Genomic DNA, 16354 nt, shown 5'->3' with positions numbered 1-16354 from the left:
TTTTATCATTTAACTGACAGGTATGGAAATGGTGTCATGACTATGGTCCAGGATAACATCATGGTCTTACAGGTGCATACTTTCGGTGTTTGAAATACTTTACTAATACGATAAACACTGTTTGTTTACGCTCAACTTATCCTTACCTTTATTAATGACATTACTGTTTGTCTGCTGTCGTGTGCTCGTCCAGACCTGCGTTTTTGTCCCGTGGCTCGTTTTGACGGGACACAGTCCGTGCGTGGTCTCTGTTTGTGTCTGTCTGTGTCTGTCCGTCTGCCTGGTCGTCGGCTTGTGCTCGGTTACGGGACGTCCCACTGAGGGGTCCGTGCATGCGCCTGCCTTTCTAGCGGCTGGCTGTCGGCTGATCGTCCGGCCAGTCGGCTGCGCCCCTCGCTGGTGCCTCGGGAACAGGACGAACGGAGCACGGAGGCAGCGGATCCCACCACCACCACTACCACTACTACTACCACTACTACTACCACTACCACGACAGCCAGCACTACCACCACCTCAACCACCACCACCACCACCACCGAAAGACCAGTCTTCGCACTGCGAAACATCGTCCGGCCAAGGTCAGTGGCAGTGACCTCCTGACATACCCAGAGGTCAGTGACCTTACGTCACTCGTATAGGCCAACTGTCAGCCGCTCAACGTAAAGAAAGTTCTTGCTTGCAAACCATTTTTCAGACTAAGGAATCACACGGACAGATCCAAATGCAATGGTTTCGGGTACCTATATTGGTTTATTTGGTGACAGAACAACAACACTAACGGGAAACTGGGATTAAAGACTTGCTTCTCGCATGTGTGAGGAAAATTGGGTGTAGGTCTGAGTGAAAATGAGGTCCATTGAGTGGGACAGCATAACGCTGGATTCGAATCTACTAACTTCCTCAATGGCCAATCCATTTTCACCTGTGTTCATTCATCAGTAGAACGATTTCCCTGTGTTAGTCCTCATCTGACCACCGATATTTTCTCGTTTCAGTGCGACAGCGCTCGGGAAGACGGAGCCGTCTGAGCTCACTTCCTCTCGTGGCTCCACTCTCAGCTCCACCAGATCCTCCACTCTTAGCTCCACCCGATCCTCCACCCTCGGATCCACGCGATCCTCCACCCTCGGCTCCACGCGGCCGTCCAGGCCCTTCTCCACGCTGGGTTCCACGCGTTCCTCAACGCTGGGCTCCACGCGTTCCTCCACGCTGGGCTCCACGCGCTCCTCCAGCCGGATCGCCTTCCCATCCACGTTTGTGCCCAACTCTGGCCGTGGCAAGGAGGAAAAGGACACCACCGAGGCCACTGAGAAGCCGACCACCTCCCGAGGCCGGCAGACCTTCGTGCGGCCGAGCGCCTCGGCGGCACCTGTGACCAGCAGTCGACGCACCCCCAGCACCGGTCTCAAGTCCATCGAGTCGCCCAGCACTCCGCGACGCACCTCCAGGTGAGAGAATAGGCAGCCGAAGTGGGAGATGGAAGCAATCGTGTGTTGACGCACGATTTATGTCAGCAGCTAGAATATGATTTACCGTGGCGGGAAGCAAACATTTGAAAGATTTAGGACCTCAAAGCTAGGACCTCGAGTGGCCAAGGCCATTCGAGGTTCTTCGAGCCATTCGGGCCATAAGATGGGTGGTGAGCCAAACTTTGTTGAATGTTTGTTCCCGTGTAATTATAAACGAGGTTGGGTGCTTTCGTTTCACAGCATTGTTATTTAGGCCACATTGCTGATATAAAATGGACAAGGCGATGTGACTCTGATTTCGTTACGTCATGCTACTGGTTATTTTTTCTTTTTCAGCCTGGTGTTCCCGAAGAAGAGCAAGAACACTGTGGTTGATCATACGCCTAAGAAAATTACTGTAGTTGGACCGCCTCCCAGCAGGTAGGTCGGCCACGGCAGGTCGCACAATGTACATACGGTGTGGAAGATACCTGCAACTGCAAAGATACCTTTCCTTAAAATGCTGTTTTGCGTTGTCTAATTAGGGTTTCTGTTCTCCCTGATAGACTGGCATTGTACAGTGGATATGTATGCAGATTATGCAGAATGCATGATTGTCAGAAATTGTATTCTGACGCACGTTTCTTTTTCCACCACATTTAACCCGCGCCCCACTGGGGGGGGGCTATTTATAGCCCCCCCTCCCGTTTTTCTGCAATAACTTCCAAACCGCTTGACGTATCGACGCCAAACTTTCAGTTCCTTCGGCTGCATCAATTTGACACCTTGTGTCAAAATTTGAACTTCGTAGCTACCATAGGTCGGCCGGAAATGACGTCAGAGTGACGTCATGTTCGGCCGTTTTCGACGCAAAACATTGAACCACGGCAATCGCTCCCAAGGGCTCAGTTTTTAAGCTAGATCCAATTTCTTTGCATGAGAGGACTCAGAATAGACTGCGCTATCAAACTGCTATCTCGGATTTTCGAAATTTTGAAAATTTTGAAAAATTTATATAATAAAATTCAAAATTTACATTTTTACATTTTTTTCAAAAAGTTTTTGACTTTTCGAAAAAACCGGAATATATGTGATAATACGGGTGATTATGACTCACTCTAGCAAGTTTTAGCTAAATATCTTCAAAAATGGCTAAGTTTTACGCATTATTGCAAAAAATTCACAATTATTAATTTTTCAAATCAATTTTTCACCACGTATTTGACATCGTACGCCAATATAAATAGCACCATCGTGTTCCTGAGCTCAAACTGCATCCAATAGACACATTTTCTCTTGAAAAATTATAACTTCAAAATTTGACCTTTTTTGACCTGAAAGTGACCTTAACTAAGCTAAATTCGACTCAAAATGACCTCGAATGACACAGACGACATCAAATTCGAAATCTTTGGCCTAAATGGACCATAAAACATGTGTCACGTGACCGACGCATGATATAATATTTTCGTGACCTGTGATGACCTGACCTTGACCTGAAAATCAAAGTACAAGTTTGGTACCCTCAGGGTATCTAGAGCATCTGTTCACGAGTGTGTGAACCAAAAATGAGCCTGATCTGACTTGTAAGACGGCGGCCAGAGCCCAAAACGTGAACAAGCCAAAATGCTAATAATTTTTACTTTGACCTGACCTGTGACGTCATCGGTGACCTCGAGGTCAATGAAATTAGGTTTCGCTCGACAGTTTTTCCGGGGCTATCAGACGCCGTTTGAATTTTTACGATCGGCCCAGTAGTTTCGGAGTTAGGAGGGGGGGCTATGAATAGCCCCCCCCCAGTAGGGCGTGTTATACGCAGACCCCAGTGGGGCGCGGGTTTTAACTATCCGCCTTAGTGACTGATTCGTTGCCCTGTGTTCACACATAACTCAATATTGTCTGGCTCTGAGCGCTCAGTGATTCTATTGCCCTCGTGTCCGGCAGGCCAGCGCCCTTGTACCCCCAGCCGCTGCCTGACCAGCCTGCAGAGCGGTGCGACGCGCGCTGCAAACTGCCCGACTGCTCGTGCGGCGGAACCGCCACTCCAGGTTTGTGGGTTCAAAACCAGGCCAGGGCAACATTTGTCTATCCACTTCCCACTATCAAAGCCGATGCCCCCGGCCGGAATTGTGTCACAGGCTGTCGGTGACCCAGTTGGCACGGGCAGTGTCCACCTCAGATATAGGTACATACGTGGGCGGCTGACCCGTTCTCGCCCGGCTGTACTATCGGCCGTGCCCCGCTGGCGGAGAGCGGCAGGATTCGATGCCGACGGCGGCCCCCATCGAGCCAAAACAAACACCGTCTGTGTGGGGAGAGATGGGGCAGTTGGCTACCGCCGTGCGGACGCCGTCGATTCCCGACTGAAACTGCCGCCGGCTCACCGGTGTTTATCGTTGATGGGGGGGGGGGGGCAGACCCCGCCATCCCGCCCCTGCTCCAGCTGTCCTCTTTTATTTGCTCAGGCGTATGCATGTAAATGCCATGTAAACATGTGTACGATTGTACAATGGACATGCCTCATGTATGTTCGGCAGTTGACACCGTCCGCACAGCCTTCAGAGCTACCCTTCCCTCATTGGTTAGCTGTAAATGACACATATCCAAGGGGCTGGAAATTTTCCCCAAGTAATCGGGAGCTTTCTGAACGAGTTTCGGCCTTTGGTCTGACCCTGCTGGCCATTCTAGGAGGTCTGTATCCCGAGGAAATACCGCAACTCGTGCTGCTGACTTTCGACGACGCCGTCAGCGAAATAAACCGCCGACTGTACAAGGAGATGTTCGAGGAGGGTCGCAAGAACCCCAACGGGTGCCCGATCTCGGCCACGTTCTATCTCTCCCACGAGTGGACCGACTACGCGCACGTGCAGAACCTGTGGGCCGACGGCCACGAGATCGCCTCGCACTCCGTATCGTAAGTCGGCCCGAGCGCCGCCTGCCGGACTGCCACGGCGGTCCTGAACGCATGTGCATCTGGGCGTCCTGGACGCCGCTACGACCCCACCAAGATGGTGGAGAAAAGGCAACACCATCGCCTGTTGGTGTCTTGCCGAGATGTGACCGCTTGGCGCCCTCCGAACCTCCGTCCCTGCTTTACCTACTGCCTGGTATTTCGAAGAGTTCATGGTGGCATGGAGCTCGTCCTCTAGTTTCTACCCGAGCCTGGATGGTTAAACCTTTTACCTTCGCGTGCTTCCCTCGCAAGATACTTTTCTTTGTTTGTCCGTCCGCTAACTTAAATTCTTCGTTTAACCCTCGCCCGCACATGGGGGGGGGGGGGGTTGCCACCCCCCCAGGTAGTCTTTCTGCTCTGCACTCAACATTTTTAGAGCTAGAAGGCTGATTTTTCGTATAGCTGCTCCTCTATCTTTTCTTGATGTCCACTGAAAATTTCAAGTTTCTGTGGTTTTTGGTTTCGGAGATATGACCTTGTTTTTCAGGTCATGTCATGACCCAAATGGCCAATTCTCAACATCTTGCGTTGGCTATGGGCCTTGTGAGCTTTTAACACCTTGATTTCGGCCTTTTATGCCAATCCTACCTCCCACCTATCATGAAACATGTTGTTCGACGATGTACAGAGGTCAAGGTCAGGGTCAAGGTCAACCTAGGTCATCTAAGATAATTGCGTTTTAGGCAAGCTGAATTTACTTTTTTTGAAATTTTTTGATTACATTTTTGGTAAAAGCTTCTCAGATCATGATTTCATGTAATATGGACACATAAACAATCGGTGCACACATCAGTATACACACAGACACACACAGACATACAAACACATATTATTGACCTTGACCTAACTTGACCTGAGATGACCTCAGCAGCAAAAACCTGGTCGGGTAGTGTTACAAAGAGGTTCTAGCTGGCTTGGCACCAGAAAACGGCATCGTCATCGGTATATGACAAGCAGCGCGCTTGATATCCAACGGTGACCTAAAACAGCAACATTTTTTAGTTTGACCTGACCTGGAAGGTCAATGACTGACCTGAGAAGGTAAAACTGGGTATCATTGGATTTGTCTCTTCCCAAAGAATCTTTTTGGTCTTTACCGCTAAGCTCTATCTCCAACAGGAACGAAATGGCGCGGGGGTGGCAACCCCCCCCCCCCATGTGCGTTCTAGGATGGGAAAATGGCATGTGCGGGCGAGGGTTAATCTTTCCGATTGCATGAATTGATATTTAGGCGTAACAATTTCTTAAGCATGATTCTCTCCTCAACACTTAAATAACTATTAAGAAAGTTTTACCTTGCCCTTTTATTCGGCTCTAAATGAAACGTTTCCTTTTATTATTTGTTATCCAATGACAGGGACACCTAGACGGCCATTCCAAATCCAGTTGGGCAAATAGAACGCCCCTGTCCTATCACGTTTGATTGATGTAGCACAAAGTAGCATCCGGAAAAAAGAAACTAATGGACCGGTCACATCGTGTACAAATATTTACTCCAACGTTTCGTGAATACTGGAAGCTGTTGATAGAGAAGAAGTGTTCCTGAAAGCCGGATCATATGCCCATACTTCTCGATCCGACCAAAAACAAAAGGGTCAGAAGTGATTGAAAACAAACCATCTGAAGTAAAAGATGAAATGTCGACGTGGTGAAGCATGAAGAAGCAACTGATTCGAATGCAATGGCGCGCGAGGAAGTGGAGTATCGTCGGTCGTCACTATCATCACCAGCATCGGCATTTGGCAAAGCGATTCCATCTGTCTTTTTCCTCACTTGTCACTAGTCACTTGTCTCACACCTTATACGATGATTTAGTGGATTAACACGCGCAGTGGAAGGGTTGCGAGTACTACGCCCAGTGGAAGGGGGGCGGATGTCGCCCCCCCTAAGATCTCAGCTCCTACTGGAGCTAGAAAAACGAAATTTGGAGGGTAGGTGGGGGCTATTGGGAACTCTGTTGTGTGTGAATGTCATGACCCTAGGTCAATATCTTCAAGGTCAAATGAGGTCAAATGTGGTCAAGTCTGCCATATTTGCGACTTTTTTGCGTTTACACGCCGATAACTCAAAAAGTTACCGGCTGATTTTCTTTTTTCTTTCACTATACGTAAGACCAAACATTTGTGAGTATGTATGGTGAATTTCTAGTTAATCCAACAATAAATATGGCAGTTAGAAGCCTGCTAAGGGTAAGATGTCGCCGGCTGAAGCGGGATCGGCCGACGCGGGAAACGCGGCAATCACAATTTTGTGTTTACACACTCATAACTCAAGTTGTTACTGGCCGATTTTCAAAATTATTTGACCATATGATTGCCTGTACATTTCTCAGTCTTCTCACCAAATTTGACGCGAATCTAATGTAATCAGCGGTATGGAGCGCGATGTAAAGACGGAACCGTCCCGCCCCGGCACCGTCTACAATTCAGGCGGCGCGTAACGGCTAGCGCCGGACGCCGCGCCGCCGCGCCGCCGCCGCGGCAGGATGTTTGACTTTACACCGCTATTTCTAGAAAAGTTGTGAACCGATTTTCTTATTTCTTGCACGGGAAGATCCGCAATTCAATTCTGGACAGGTAGCCAACATTTCACATTTATATTATGTTTGCGGCGCGAGTTATTGGCGAAAAACAGGAGGGGTGGGCGAAATCCCCCCCCCCCTTCCACTGCGCGTGTTAATAGATCAAAAGATAATTTTTCATTGGGTAGATTTCTGTTGTTTCTTTTCATGGTTATTTCGCTTCTAACGTTTTTGTTTATTTGCTTCCTGAACGTTTTCTGTGAAACAGTTTCGCTTTCTGCTCTACCCGCGTTCTCCATAACTGTTTGTCCGTTGTCCGTCTGTCGTCTGTCCGTCTGTCTGTCTTCCTGTTTTTTTTTTGTTTTTTTTTCTGTCTGTATAACAGTCTCTTTTGAAGTACCACGTATCAGAGCGGTTGGGCCGAGTGAGGAAGGGTTGCTAAATTTGAAGGGCATCGAACCAATGGACATCCCCATCCAACCCTCATGTCAATTGCTTCCGTGACTGTCAAACTTAGCAGCCCTTCCTCGGCCGGACTTGGTGGATCCACCGTACAAATGCGCGGTACTTTCAAGAGAGACTGTATGCCTGTACGTGTGCCTGTCTGCCTGCATGTCTGTCTGTCTGTCTGTCTGTCTGTCTGTCTGTCTGTCTGTCTGTCTGTCTATCTGAGACTTCACTGACGGGATGGCGGTCCATCCAGGCGACCTCGAGGCCAAGTCCACTCCTCAGTTGGTGCTGCTTACCTTTGACGACTCGATCAACGATATTAACCACGAGCTGTACAAGGAAATGTTTGAGACGGGTCGCAAGAACCCCAACGGCTGCCCGATCTCGGCCACATTCTACGTATCGCACGAGTGGACCGACTACAGACAGGTGCAGAACCTGTGGGCAGATGGACACGAGATCGCGTCACACTCCATCAGGTGAGCGTCGCAGTCTCACACTCGGCACAGCACACAGACGGCTGAACTGGTAGTGTGCATCGCGTCTTCGCTGACGTTGCGTTTGGAGTGTGCTAAATCTGGAGATATGCTCGAATGGCACATCGACAACCATTTCCTCGCCAACGCGTTGGAAAAACAGTTTCAGGGATGAGCATTGCTGATGAAAGAAAACAGTACAAATGCTTATCATATGCTTTTCAAAACTAAATAAATTGGGTGGGTACAATCTGAGCCTCAGATGCATGGCACGTTCAATGAAACGGTGCGATCTCTAATCGCATGAACCTAAATTTCATTAGTTGTCTTGCGTAGATTGTGCATGGCCGTTCTTTTCGGATAACCTTTTCTGAATGCCTGCTAAATGAACTATGATATAACTAATCGAAAGTGATATCTGTTAAAACATTAGGTCTATATTTGTTTTGAGATCACACAAATTTAAATAACGTTTTTTAGACCTTCGCTGGAAATATTGAAATAAATGTTAATGTAGGCACTTAACTGAAATAAACTGAACTTCCCAACATTTTTTTGAGTTCCGTGAATGTTTTGATTATGCATAAATCGTATCTTAAAAGTAACTACTAACCCTGTAGTTTCCAGCTTAAAATGTGGTAAGCTCAAATGTCTGACCTCACCCGTGCCGTTATCCAGTCACAGTTTTGGTGAGCAGTTCTCCACGTCTAAATGGGAGGCGGAGATCAACGGACAGCGCGAGATCATCTCCGCCTACGGCGGTGTGCCCGTCGAGGAGGTCCGCGGCATGCGCGCGCCCTTCCTCTCGGTGAGTACACAGCCCAGCCGCGTAGTACCGCAGGGCTCACGTCTAGCTCCACTGGTATTCGGTCATCTGACAAGGATAATGGTGTGATGCTACACGCGCTGAATGAAGCGGCAGGTGGCGTGTTGTAAACGGGCCAACATAGCTGGTCATGTCCGTCAATGTTTTTCGTTTAGAGTGGCGATAGTATAGGATAGTGCTTGTCCATAAGGCATCCGATCGATAACTACCGTGCCTGCATTGCATAATTCGCTTACAAAGACTATCACATGCATTTTAAAGATTCGTTGCAAGCAAGATAGGGCTGAGCAATAACAATCAGCGTACAGCATCCAGCAGCCCAGGATGTTGACGGCTATTCTCGTCCTCAGATCGGCGGTAACCGCATGTTCAAGATGTTGTACAACAACAACTTCACGTACGACTCGTCGATGCCGGTGTACGAGAACAACCCGCCCAGCTGGCCGTACACGCTCGACTACAAGATCCACCACGACTGCATGATCCCGCCCTGCCCCGGCAACTCCTACCCGGGTCAGTGACTTTCCCAGACATCACCCGGTCCTATATTTCAGACAGTTCTCTCCTTGCTTTACATCTTGTCATTGTTTATCGTTGTTTTGTACGAGCAGCTCTGACCCTCTATCTGAGCTCTGACCGCTGTTCTTCGTGACAGGCGTGTGGGAGGTGCCCATGTCCATGTGGCAAGATCTCAACGGAGGACGGTGCTCCATGGTGGATGCCTGTACGGCCCCAGAGACGGCCGAGGAAGTCTACAAGATGATGATCAAGAACTTCGAGCGTCACTACACGTCCAACAGGTGAGCAGCGAGCAGTTTCAGTGGTTGTTAACACGTTGGTTGTATGAAACAAGGTAGCATGCAGATGTCCACTGTCCAGTGTCCACTTACCTCATCAATGATTCTGATAAAATCCGTCGCACGTATGTCCCTTATATACCGATCACGACTAGTTGTTGTCATCTCTTCCAGGGCCATTTTCCCGCTGTACTTCCACGCGGCCTGGATGACCACTGAGCACCACAAGGAGGGCTTCATGGCCTTCCTGGACACGCTCTCCAAGATGGACGACGTGTGGCTGGTAACCAGTTGGCAGGCCATCCAGTGGATGCGCGACCCTCAGCCGCTCAGCACCGTCAACAACTTCAAACCGTTCGCCTGCGACCATCCCGTAAGTGCGAGCTAGTGAGAAGCGTGTACACAGGTCTTCAGCGTCACTTACTGCCAAGAATTACCACTGTTGTACTTTGACGCATTGAAAACCTGTTGCATGCTGGAAAAAGTCGTGAACGATATTCCATAGAAGAAGCATATATAGCTCGATACCTCCTCAGCTAGTACGATAAGGTGCGGAACTACGTTTTTCCTAAGTTGCTTGCTTTCGAGGCCATTTGCTTCCATGACGCGTGCTTAATTGCTTCGATTATTTTATCTTCAACTGGATCCTTGATTTCTTTTCTAACAGATTTGCCTCTCTGCTGCAGGAGCGTCAGCGATGCAACAAAGCAAAGAAGTGCAACCTGTGGCACAAGTCTGGGGTCCGATACATGAGCACGTGCCAGCCCTGTCCGGACAAATATCCCTGGACTGGTGCCACCGGCGTCAGCCAGTCCTGAGTCGGCTCTGAGTCTCGGTGCAGAGTCGATCCGAGTCAGACAGCAGGTGAAATTGATGCTTTTACCTGCTGAGACATCAATACCGGATCCGACTGGACACAGACCTATTTCAGGACAAAACTTCTTTCAATAATGTATATGCCGTTGCGACTTAGTGACTGTCGAAGCCCGAGTTCGTGGGTGAGTTAGGACCAAAGCCTCCTTTAGGGGGTTTGACGTTTGACGAGTGCCACCGGTGTCCTGATCCAGCGTTCTTCGTCTGGGGGGAGCAACCATTTTGCACAATGTACTGACGGAGGCTACACAACGGTGTCAATGCCATGAGCCTTCGCGCTTGCACGGCTCGAATGTCCAGCGCCGCCGGAAACGCAGTCCGGTCGCCGGCTTGCGATTCTGCTGGTGCTGTACCGTGGAAAAATTTGCGAACAGGGCGATCGAAGGGTTCACCTTGTGTATTTGTATTTGTGTGCCTTCCTCCCGCCAAAATTGAGACCGGTGTACTGTTTGCGAGGTCTAGTGCCAGACGGTGAACGCGACTTGGCATCACTGTTGTTTGCGCTGGTCTCGCGGGCAGTCGAGGAAGGTATCAGGTTCTGCAGCGGGAGCTTGAGCAGGGTAACAAAACAGTCCGCGGCGTATTATTTTGACGCATTCGTTTATAATTCACCAATGCGTTCCTTACATGACATGGCCTACGATTTAAACGTGCGTCGCAGGCCAATTTTAATGCACTTGACAAGATCTTCTTGACGAGTGACGTGGCTATTAGAGGCTGGACCTTGACAGTGGTCGAATGAGTAATTCGCTTTAAATATGCACCAGGCGAGTTTTTGTCTGTAGCGACGAAAGCTATGATGCCACAACGCCAAACTGTTTGAAGCCACAGCCCGGCAGTGATCATCGTTTGTTCACCGGCTGCAGTTGCCAACCTGTGCACCGAGGATTCGCAACACGCTGCGAAGCGCCTGCACCAGAGTATTAGGGGAACTGAACACTGGAACTGACAGCTGCTCTCATTGTAGGAGCGACAGACCGCGCGGTGTTCAAAGTTAGCGTGCCAATATTCGTGATACTGTCCACTCGAGACGGGACGGCAGTGCAGGACGCTGTTGTTACCTGAGCCCGGGACGGCGTGACTCGTGCTCACGCCCTCGGGCCGTGGGTGGCGATCAGCGACATTACGAATGTGTGTGGCACGTCGGTAACGGAAACTCCGTTTCTATTACCTATCGACTTCACATGGTGTGTTGTGTAGAATAAAACGGAAATGTGTGTTCATCATTGTGTGCATACATTCTACAATAGTAGAATCGATTATTGATCGAGGTATTGTAAATAAACCAGAATGATAGTGAATGTGTCTTTTAGATAATTTCGCCAGTTATGCTACCAAACCTCAAACTCGCCACGTTCGTTATGTCAATATGCCTGGTAATCATTCAGAAAATGTAACGAATATGCTGAGACTTGCTCAGAGCGTAGAGTCTGCTGACTAGTCTCAGTATTGTATTATTTATGCAGAAACATTTTGTTTAGCACCTCAAAGAGAACGCAACCAAGTCTCACACAATGCATACAATATCGTAAAACAATAGCGAGCGCTATCTGTCCCCACGATGAGCTGAAGCGCATGTGTCTAATTATTTTAAACAAATAAGAATCAACCTACCAGCAGCATTGCACAGATTGCGTATAACGTCATAAAGGCACAGCCTTCCAGCAGACAGGACGACCTCAGTACCGCGTTAGTGAGACATTCATATGAACCGTCGAAACATATGCTCCACGCTGGATATTGATGTGCTTCTGTAGTTCTTATCAGTTCAGCTAATCTCCCTAGGAGAAATGAAATAGGCCAGATTCTCGCGATACAGGGACGACAAGCGCCTAGTCGGTCTCCTCCACGGTGGGCCCGGCCGCCTGCTGTCCGCCGCCCTGCGCCAGCTTGGTCATGATCGGACGACACTTGTCCTCCAGCTCCTTGTACTGGTGCTCGAACTCGTCCTTCTCGGCCAGCGAGTTCTCGTCGAGCCACTTGAGCGTGGCGGCCACGGCGTCCTTCACCAGCTGACGGTCCGCGTCGCTGACCTTGGCGCCAGCCTCGTCCACAGCCTGGCGGACCGAGAACGCGTACGCCTCGAGACGGTTGCGTGCGGCGACACGCTCCCTCTGCTTCTCGTCCTCTTCGCGGTACTTCTCCGCCTCGGCAAGCATCCGCTCGATCTCGGCCTTGCTGAGGCGGCCCTTGTCGTTGGTGATGGTGATCTTGTTGGTGCGTCCGGTGGACTTGTCTTCGGCGGAGACGTTCAGAATACCATTGGAGTCGATGTCGAAGGTGACCTCGATCTGAGGCACTCCACGAGGCGCCGGCGGGATGCCGGTGAGCTCAAACTTTCCCAGCAGGTTGTTGTCCTTGGTCATGGCGCGTTCGCCCTCGTATACCTGAATGCTGACTGCCGGCTGGTTGTCGGAGTACGTGGTGAACGTCTGTTGCTGCTTGCACGGGATGCGACTGTTGCGCTCGATCAGCTTGGTCATGACGCCGCCGGCCGTCTCGATGCCGAGCGAGAGTGGCGCCACGTCCACCAGCAGCACGTCCTGGATGGCAGAGCTGGTGTCTCCAGACAGGATGGCTGCCTGCACGGCAGCGCCGTACGCCACAGCCTCGTCCGGGTTGATGCTGAGGTTTAGCTGCTTACCGTTGAAGAAGTCCTGAAGAAGCTTCTGGATCTTGGGAATGCGTGTCGAGCCACCAACCATGACAATCTCGTGGATGGCTGACTTATCCAGCTTGGCGTCCCGCAGCGACTTCTCCACTGGCTCCAGTGTGCTGCGGAAGAGCTCACTGTTCAGCTCTTCGAATCGCGCCCTCGTCACCTTGGTGTAGAAGTCGATGCCCTCGAAGAGCGCATCGATCTCGATGTTGGCCTCGGTGCTGCTGGAAAGGGTGCGTTTCGCCCGTTCACAGGCGGTACGCAGGCGGCGAATGGCACGTGCGTTGCCCGACATGTCTTTTTTGTGCTTCCGCTTGAACTCTTGCACGAGATGGTCAACAAGCTTGTTATCAAAGTCCTCGCCGCCTAAGTGCGTGTCTCCAGCCGTTGACTTGACCTCAAACATGGAGCCGTCGGCGATGCTTAGGATGGAGACGTCGAACGTGCCGCCGCCCAGGTCATAGATAAGGACGTTCTTCTCGCCGCTGAGCTTCTTGTCAAGGCCGTAGGCGAGCGCGGCCGCCGTCGGCTCGTTGATGATGCGGATGACATTCAGACCAGTGATCATGCCGGCGTCTTTGGTGGCCTGGCGCTGGGAGTCGTTAAAATAGGCCGGCACCGTGATGACAGCGTCTTTGATGGACGTGCCAAGATACGCCTCGGCCGTCTCCTTCATCTTGGTTAGCACCATCGAGCTGATCTCCTCGGGCGTGAACCGCTTCATCTCTCCTTTGTACTCTACCTCAATCTTGGGCTTACCAGTCTCGTTGACGACCTTGAAAGGCCAGTTCTTCATATCCTGCTGGATCTTGGGGTCGTCGTAGCGGCGGCCGATAAGCCGCTTAGCGTCGAACACGGTGTTCTTGGGGTTCATGGCCACCTGACCCTTGGCGGCGTCTCCGATCAGCCGCTCCGTGTCTGTGAAGCCCACGTAGCTGGGCGTGGTGCGGTTGCCCTGGTCGTTCGCGATGATCTCCACCTTGCCATGTTGAAACACTGCCACACATGAGTAAGTGGTGCCCAGGTCAATACCAATCGCCGTCGATTTTGCCATTGTGAAAGACTGTGCGTCGTTAGACTACTCAACTTTCCAATCAAGCTACCCGAAGCACGCTGCAGTACACACTCAGACGAAGGTAGCACTCAGGTGCAGCTCACTAGACCTACTGACGCTCGTCGGTTTCAACAAGCGCTAGTTTATACCTCACCACCGTTTTGGAACAGTGACGTCCAGATTCTAGCAGGTTCACCGATGACGTACCGACTTATCCGATTTCTCATTGGCTGCCGTCCGGTGGGTGTGACGTCATCCTCCGGCCGCCTGGATCTCTGGTGGCTATTTCTGTGCTCGACCGTTCGGTTGGGGACGGGTGGGCGTGCCAAGGGGTGTCCGTGCCGCGCTGAGTCAGACGGAGACGGAGCACACGTGAGTGACGTGGAATCTGGAAGCATCAACAAGACACCGCCGGTCGCTCGCCATATAGGGAAAAGAAGCTTCCACGCTACACCCCCTACATAGAACTGCCGCCGTCTTGCAACGTGCCCTGCGTTTGGAGATGAATTTATTAATTGGATGCACTTGTCTTCAAAACCTTACGATACTTCTTTTCATGTAATAATGCAATATGATTGGACTGCACTGTACTTTTAGAAACTTGGTAGGTATATACATTAAAGAACAGAGCAGCTTCAGTTGTAATGCGGGATCTATATATTTTCTGCGTACGATATTCGGATTGCGCAATTTCGAAATTGGCCATCAAGAGAGTGCAAGGAAAATGAGCTAATAGTCTGAAATTTCGGCTGCTGATGAAAACTGTGCTTTTATGACAACGTAAAAAATGAATGTGCATCAAAAGCCGCCTTTTATTTTGAAAGACCAAACATTAGCCCTCGCGGGCCCGGGGGGCCCCCCGGGCCCCCCGTAGTTTTTCGCCCCCCCCTGGCGAATATTTGCGATAGCTCCCGAACGCTTAGGGATAGGAAAGCGAAACTTTCAGTACCTTTTCTCCCATCAATTTGACATCTTCTGAAGTAAAAAATTTGGACCTAGTCCCATTGATGACGTCAGAAGGTCCAATTTGCTAGACCCCTGCACGGCAAACTTCGGCGTCACAGACGCAAACTTCAAATAGCTGCTAAAAATAGAGTTTTAGAGATAAAGACAAATTACGAGCACGGTTGTGTAGCGTTTGACCTAGAGAAAAATAGAAAAATAGTTTTGGCGACCTGAGGTCAGAGGTCAGGTCAACGACCCCGAAATGTGGTTTTAGTTTTTCGCAAATAACTTCGACAAAAAAAGGTCCTAGAGCTACGGCAATGGAACCATCGCATTCGCCTTGTCAAGCCGCGTCGAATGATGTATATTTTGTTCGTAAAAGGTCAAGTTTTATGTTGACCTCATGTGACCTCGAATGACCTCTGGTTGACCTTGACACATGAGAGGTCAATTATGATGTATTTGTACCCGCTGATCACGAATCTGGCATCTATTTTTCTCTAAGCCTTCATTTAGAGCTTCTGGACGGCAAAATTGTCTTATTTATTATTACTACCTTGAATCAGTGAAATAGCCTCTAGCAGGGATACTCTTCTGTGACCTTGACCTTTGAGCAGCCCTGTATCGTAAGATGAGCCACAAATAGTGAACTGATTAGCCTCAAAACATTTCAAAACATCTTGGAAGCTAGCACGCAAGATGGGCGAAAAAGTGCCAAGTTTGAGGTCAATTTTGAGCGTGACCTTGACCTTGACCTTTAATTTTAAGCACATTTTCGGAATCCTCAGATTCTCTTCTTTCGTTTGACACCCAATTTGGCCCGGTTTGATGCAGCCTGCCGTCCTCTAGAAGGCTTATTTTGAGATCACTACACATGTGCCGGTTTTTGCATTTGACCTTGACCTCTGACCTTGAAAATTGACCTGAGGTAAAAAATTTTAGGTGCTTTAGAATCGTCACGTAAGGACCTTTCGTTTGGTATCGCTTTTGTTTCCGTAGCTCCCTTATTTACGGAGTTAGACAGGGGGGGGGGGGCGAAAAACGCCCCCCCCCCGGGCTGTGGTGGTTGGGATTACCCCCCGGGCCCGGCCAGGTTAGTGAAATAAATGCATGTCTAATACATCTAAAGTATACAATACATATAATACATTGTATATTGCATTGCGCTATACATAGTGAAAGCAAAAGATACGTGGGGCTTGTGGCTCTACTCTTTTCTCAATGGACAAGAAATTAATTATAATGTTCCTATTTATTACTTAAAGTGACCATCCCACCTTAACATTAGTTTTTAGCTGAGATAGCCAAATTGGTGGCCATGGCCTGAAAATACCGGTTTGGGCACTCACAAC

At 49.7% G+C, this 16354-nt stretch overlaps 2 protein-coding genes across 5 annotated transcripts in view; one reads left to right on the top strand and one right to left on the bottom strand.

Annotated features, from left to right (window-relative positions):
* LOC122391910 (mucin-5AC-like) overlaps positions 1-11645 on the top strand; it is a 57773-nt gene extending 46128 nt beyond the window's left edge. Inside the window, exons 9-18 of one of the 4 annotated variants that reach the window (XM_043386248.1) lie at positions 351-578; positions 996-1448; positions 1806-1889; positions 3393-3496; positions 7626-7851; positions 8527-8656; positions 9025-9187; positions 9330-9474; positions 9646-9844; positions 10158-11645. In XM_043386248.1, coding sequence (XP_043242183.1) covers positions 351-578; positions 996-1448; positions 1806-1889; positions 3393-3496; positions 7626-7851; positions 8527-8656; positions 9025-9187; positions 9330-9474; positions 9646-9844; positions 10158-10289 — 1864 coding nt within the window. In that variant the 3' untranslated portion in view covers positions 10290-11645. Of the gene's footprint in view, positions 1-350; positions 579-995; positions 1449-1805; positions 1890-3392; positions 3497-4136; positions 4363-7625; positions 7852-8526; positions 8657-9024; positions 9188-9329; positions 9475-9645; positions 9845-10157 lie in introns of all 4 variants that reach the window. The other 3 variants (XM_043386247.1, XM_043386249.1, XM_043386250.1) reach the window with 3 other exon arrangements.
* Positions 11646-11778: 133 nt separating this feature from the next.
* On the bottom strand, positions 11779-14172 carry LOC122391911 (heat shock protein 70 B2-like). The gene has a single exon (XM_043386251.1). The coding sequence runs from the start codon at positions 14055-14057 to the stop codon at positions 12177-12179; it is 1881 nt and encodes a 626-aa protein (XP_043242186.1). The 5' UTR covers positions 14058-14172; the 3' UTR covers positions 11779-12176.
* Positions 14173-16354: the final 2182 nt, after the last annotated feature.

The sequence above is a fragment of the Amphibalanus amphitrite genome, unplaced genomic scaffold, assembly GCF_019059575.1.
Source record: "Amphibalanus amphitrite isolate SeventyFive unplaced genomic scaffold, NRLGWU_Aamphi_draft 000461F_arrow, whole genome shotgun sequence".
NCBI classification, from domain to species: Eukaryota; Metazoa; Arthropoda; class Thecostraca; order Balanomorpha; family Balanidae; genus Amphibalanus; species Amphibalanus amphitrite.
The sequence above is the reverse complement of the archived record's forward strand: the minus strand, read 5'-3'. Positions and strand labels throughout refer to the sequence as shown.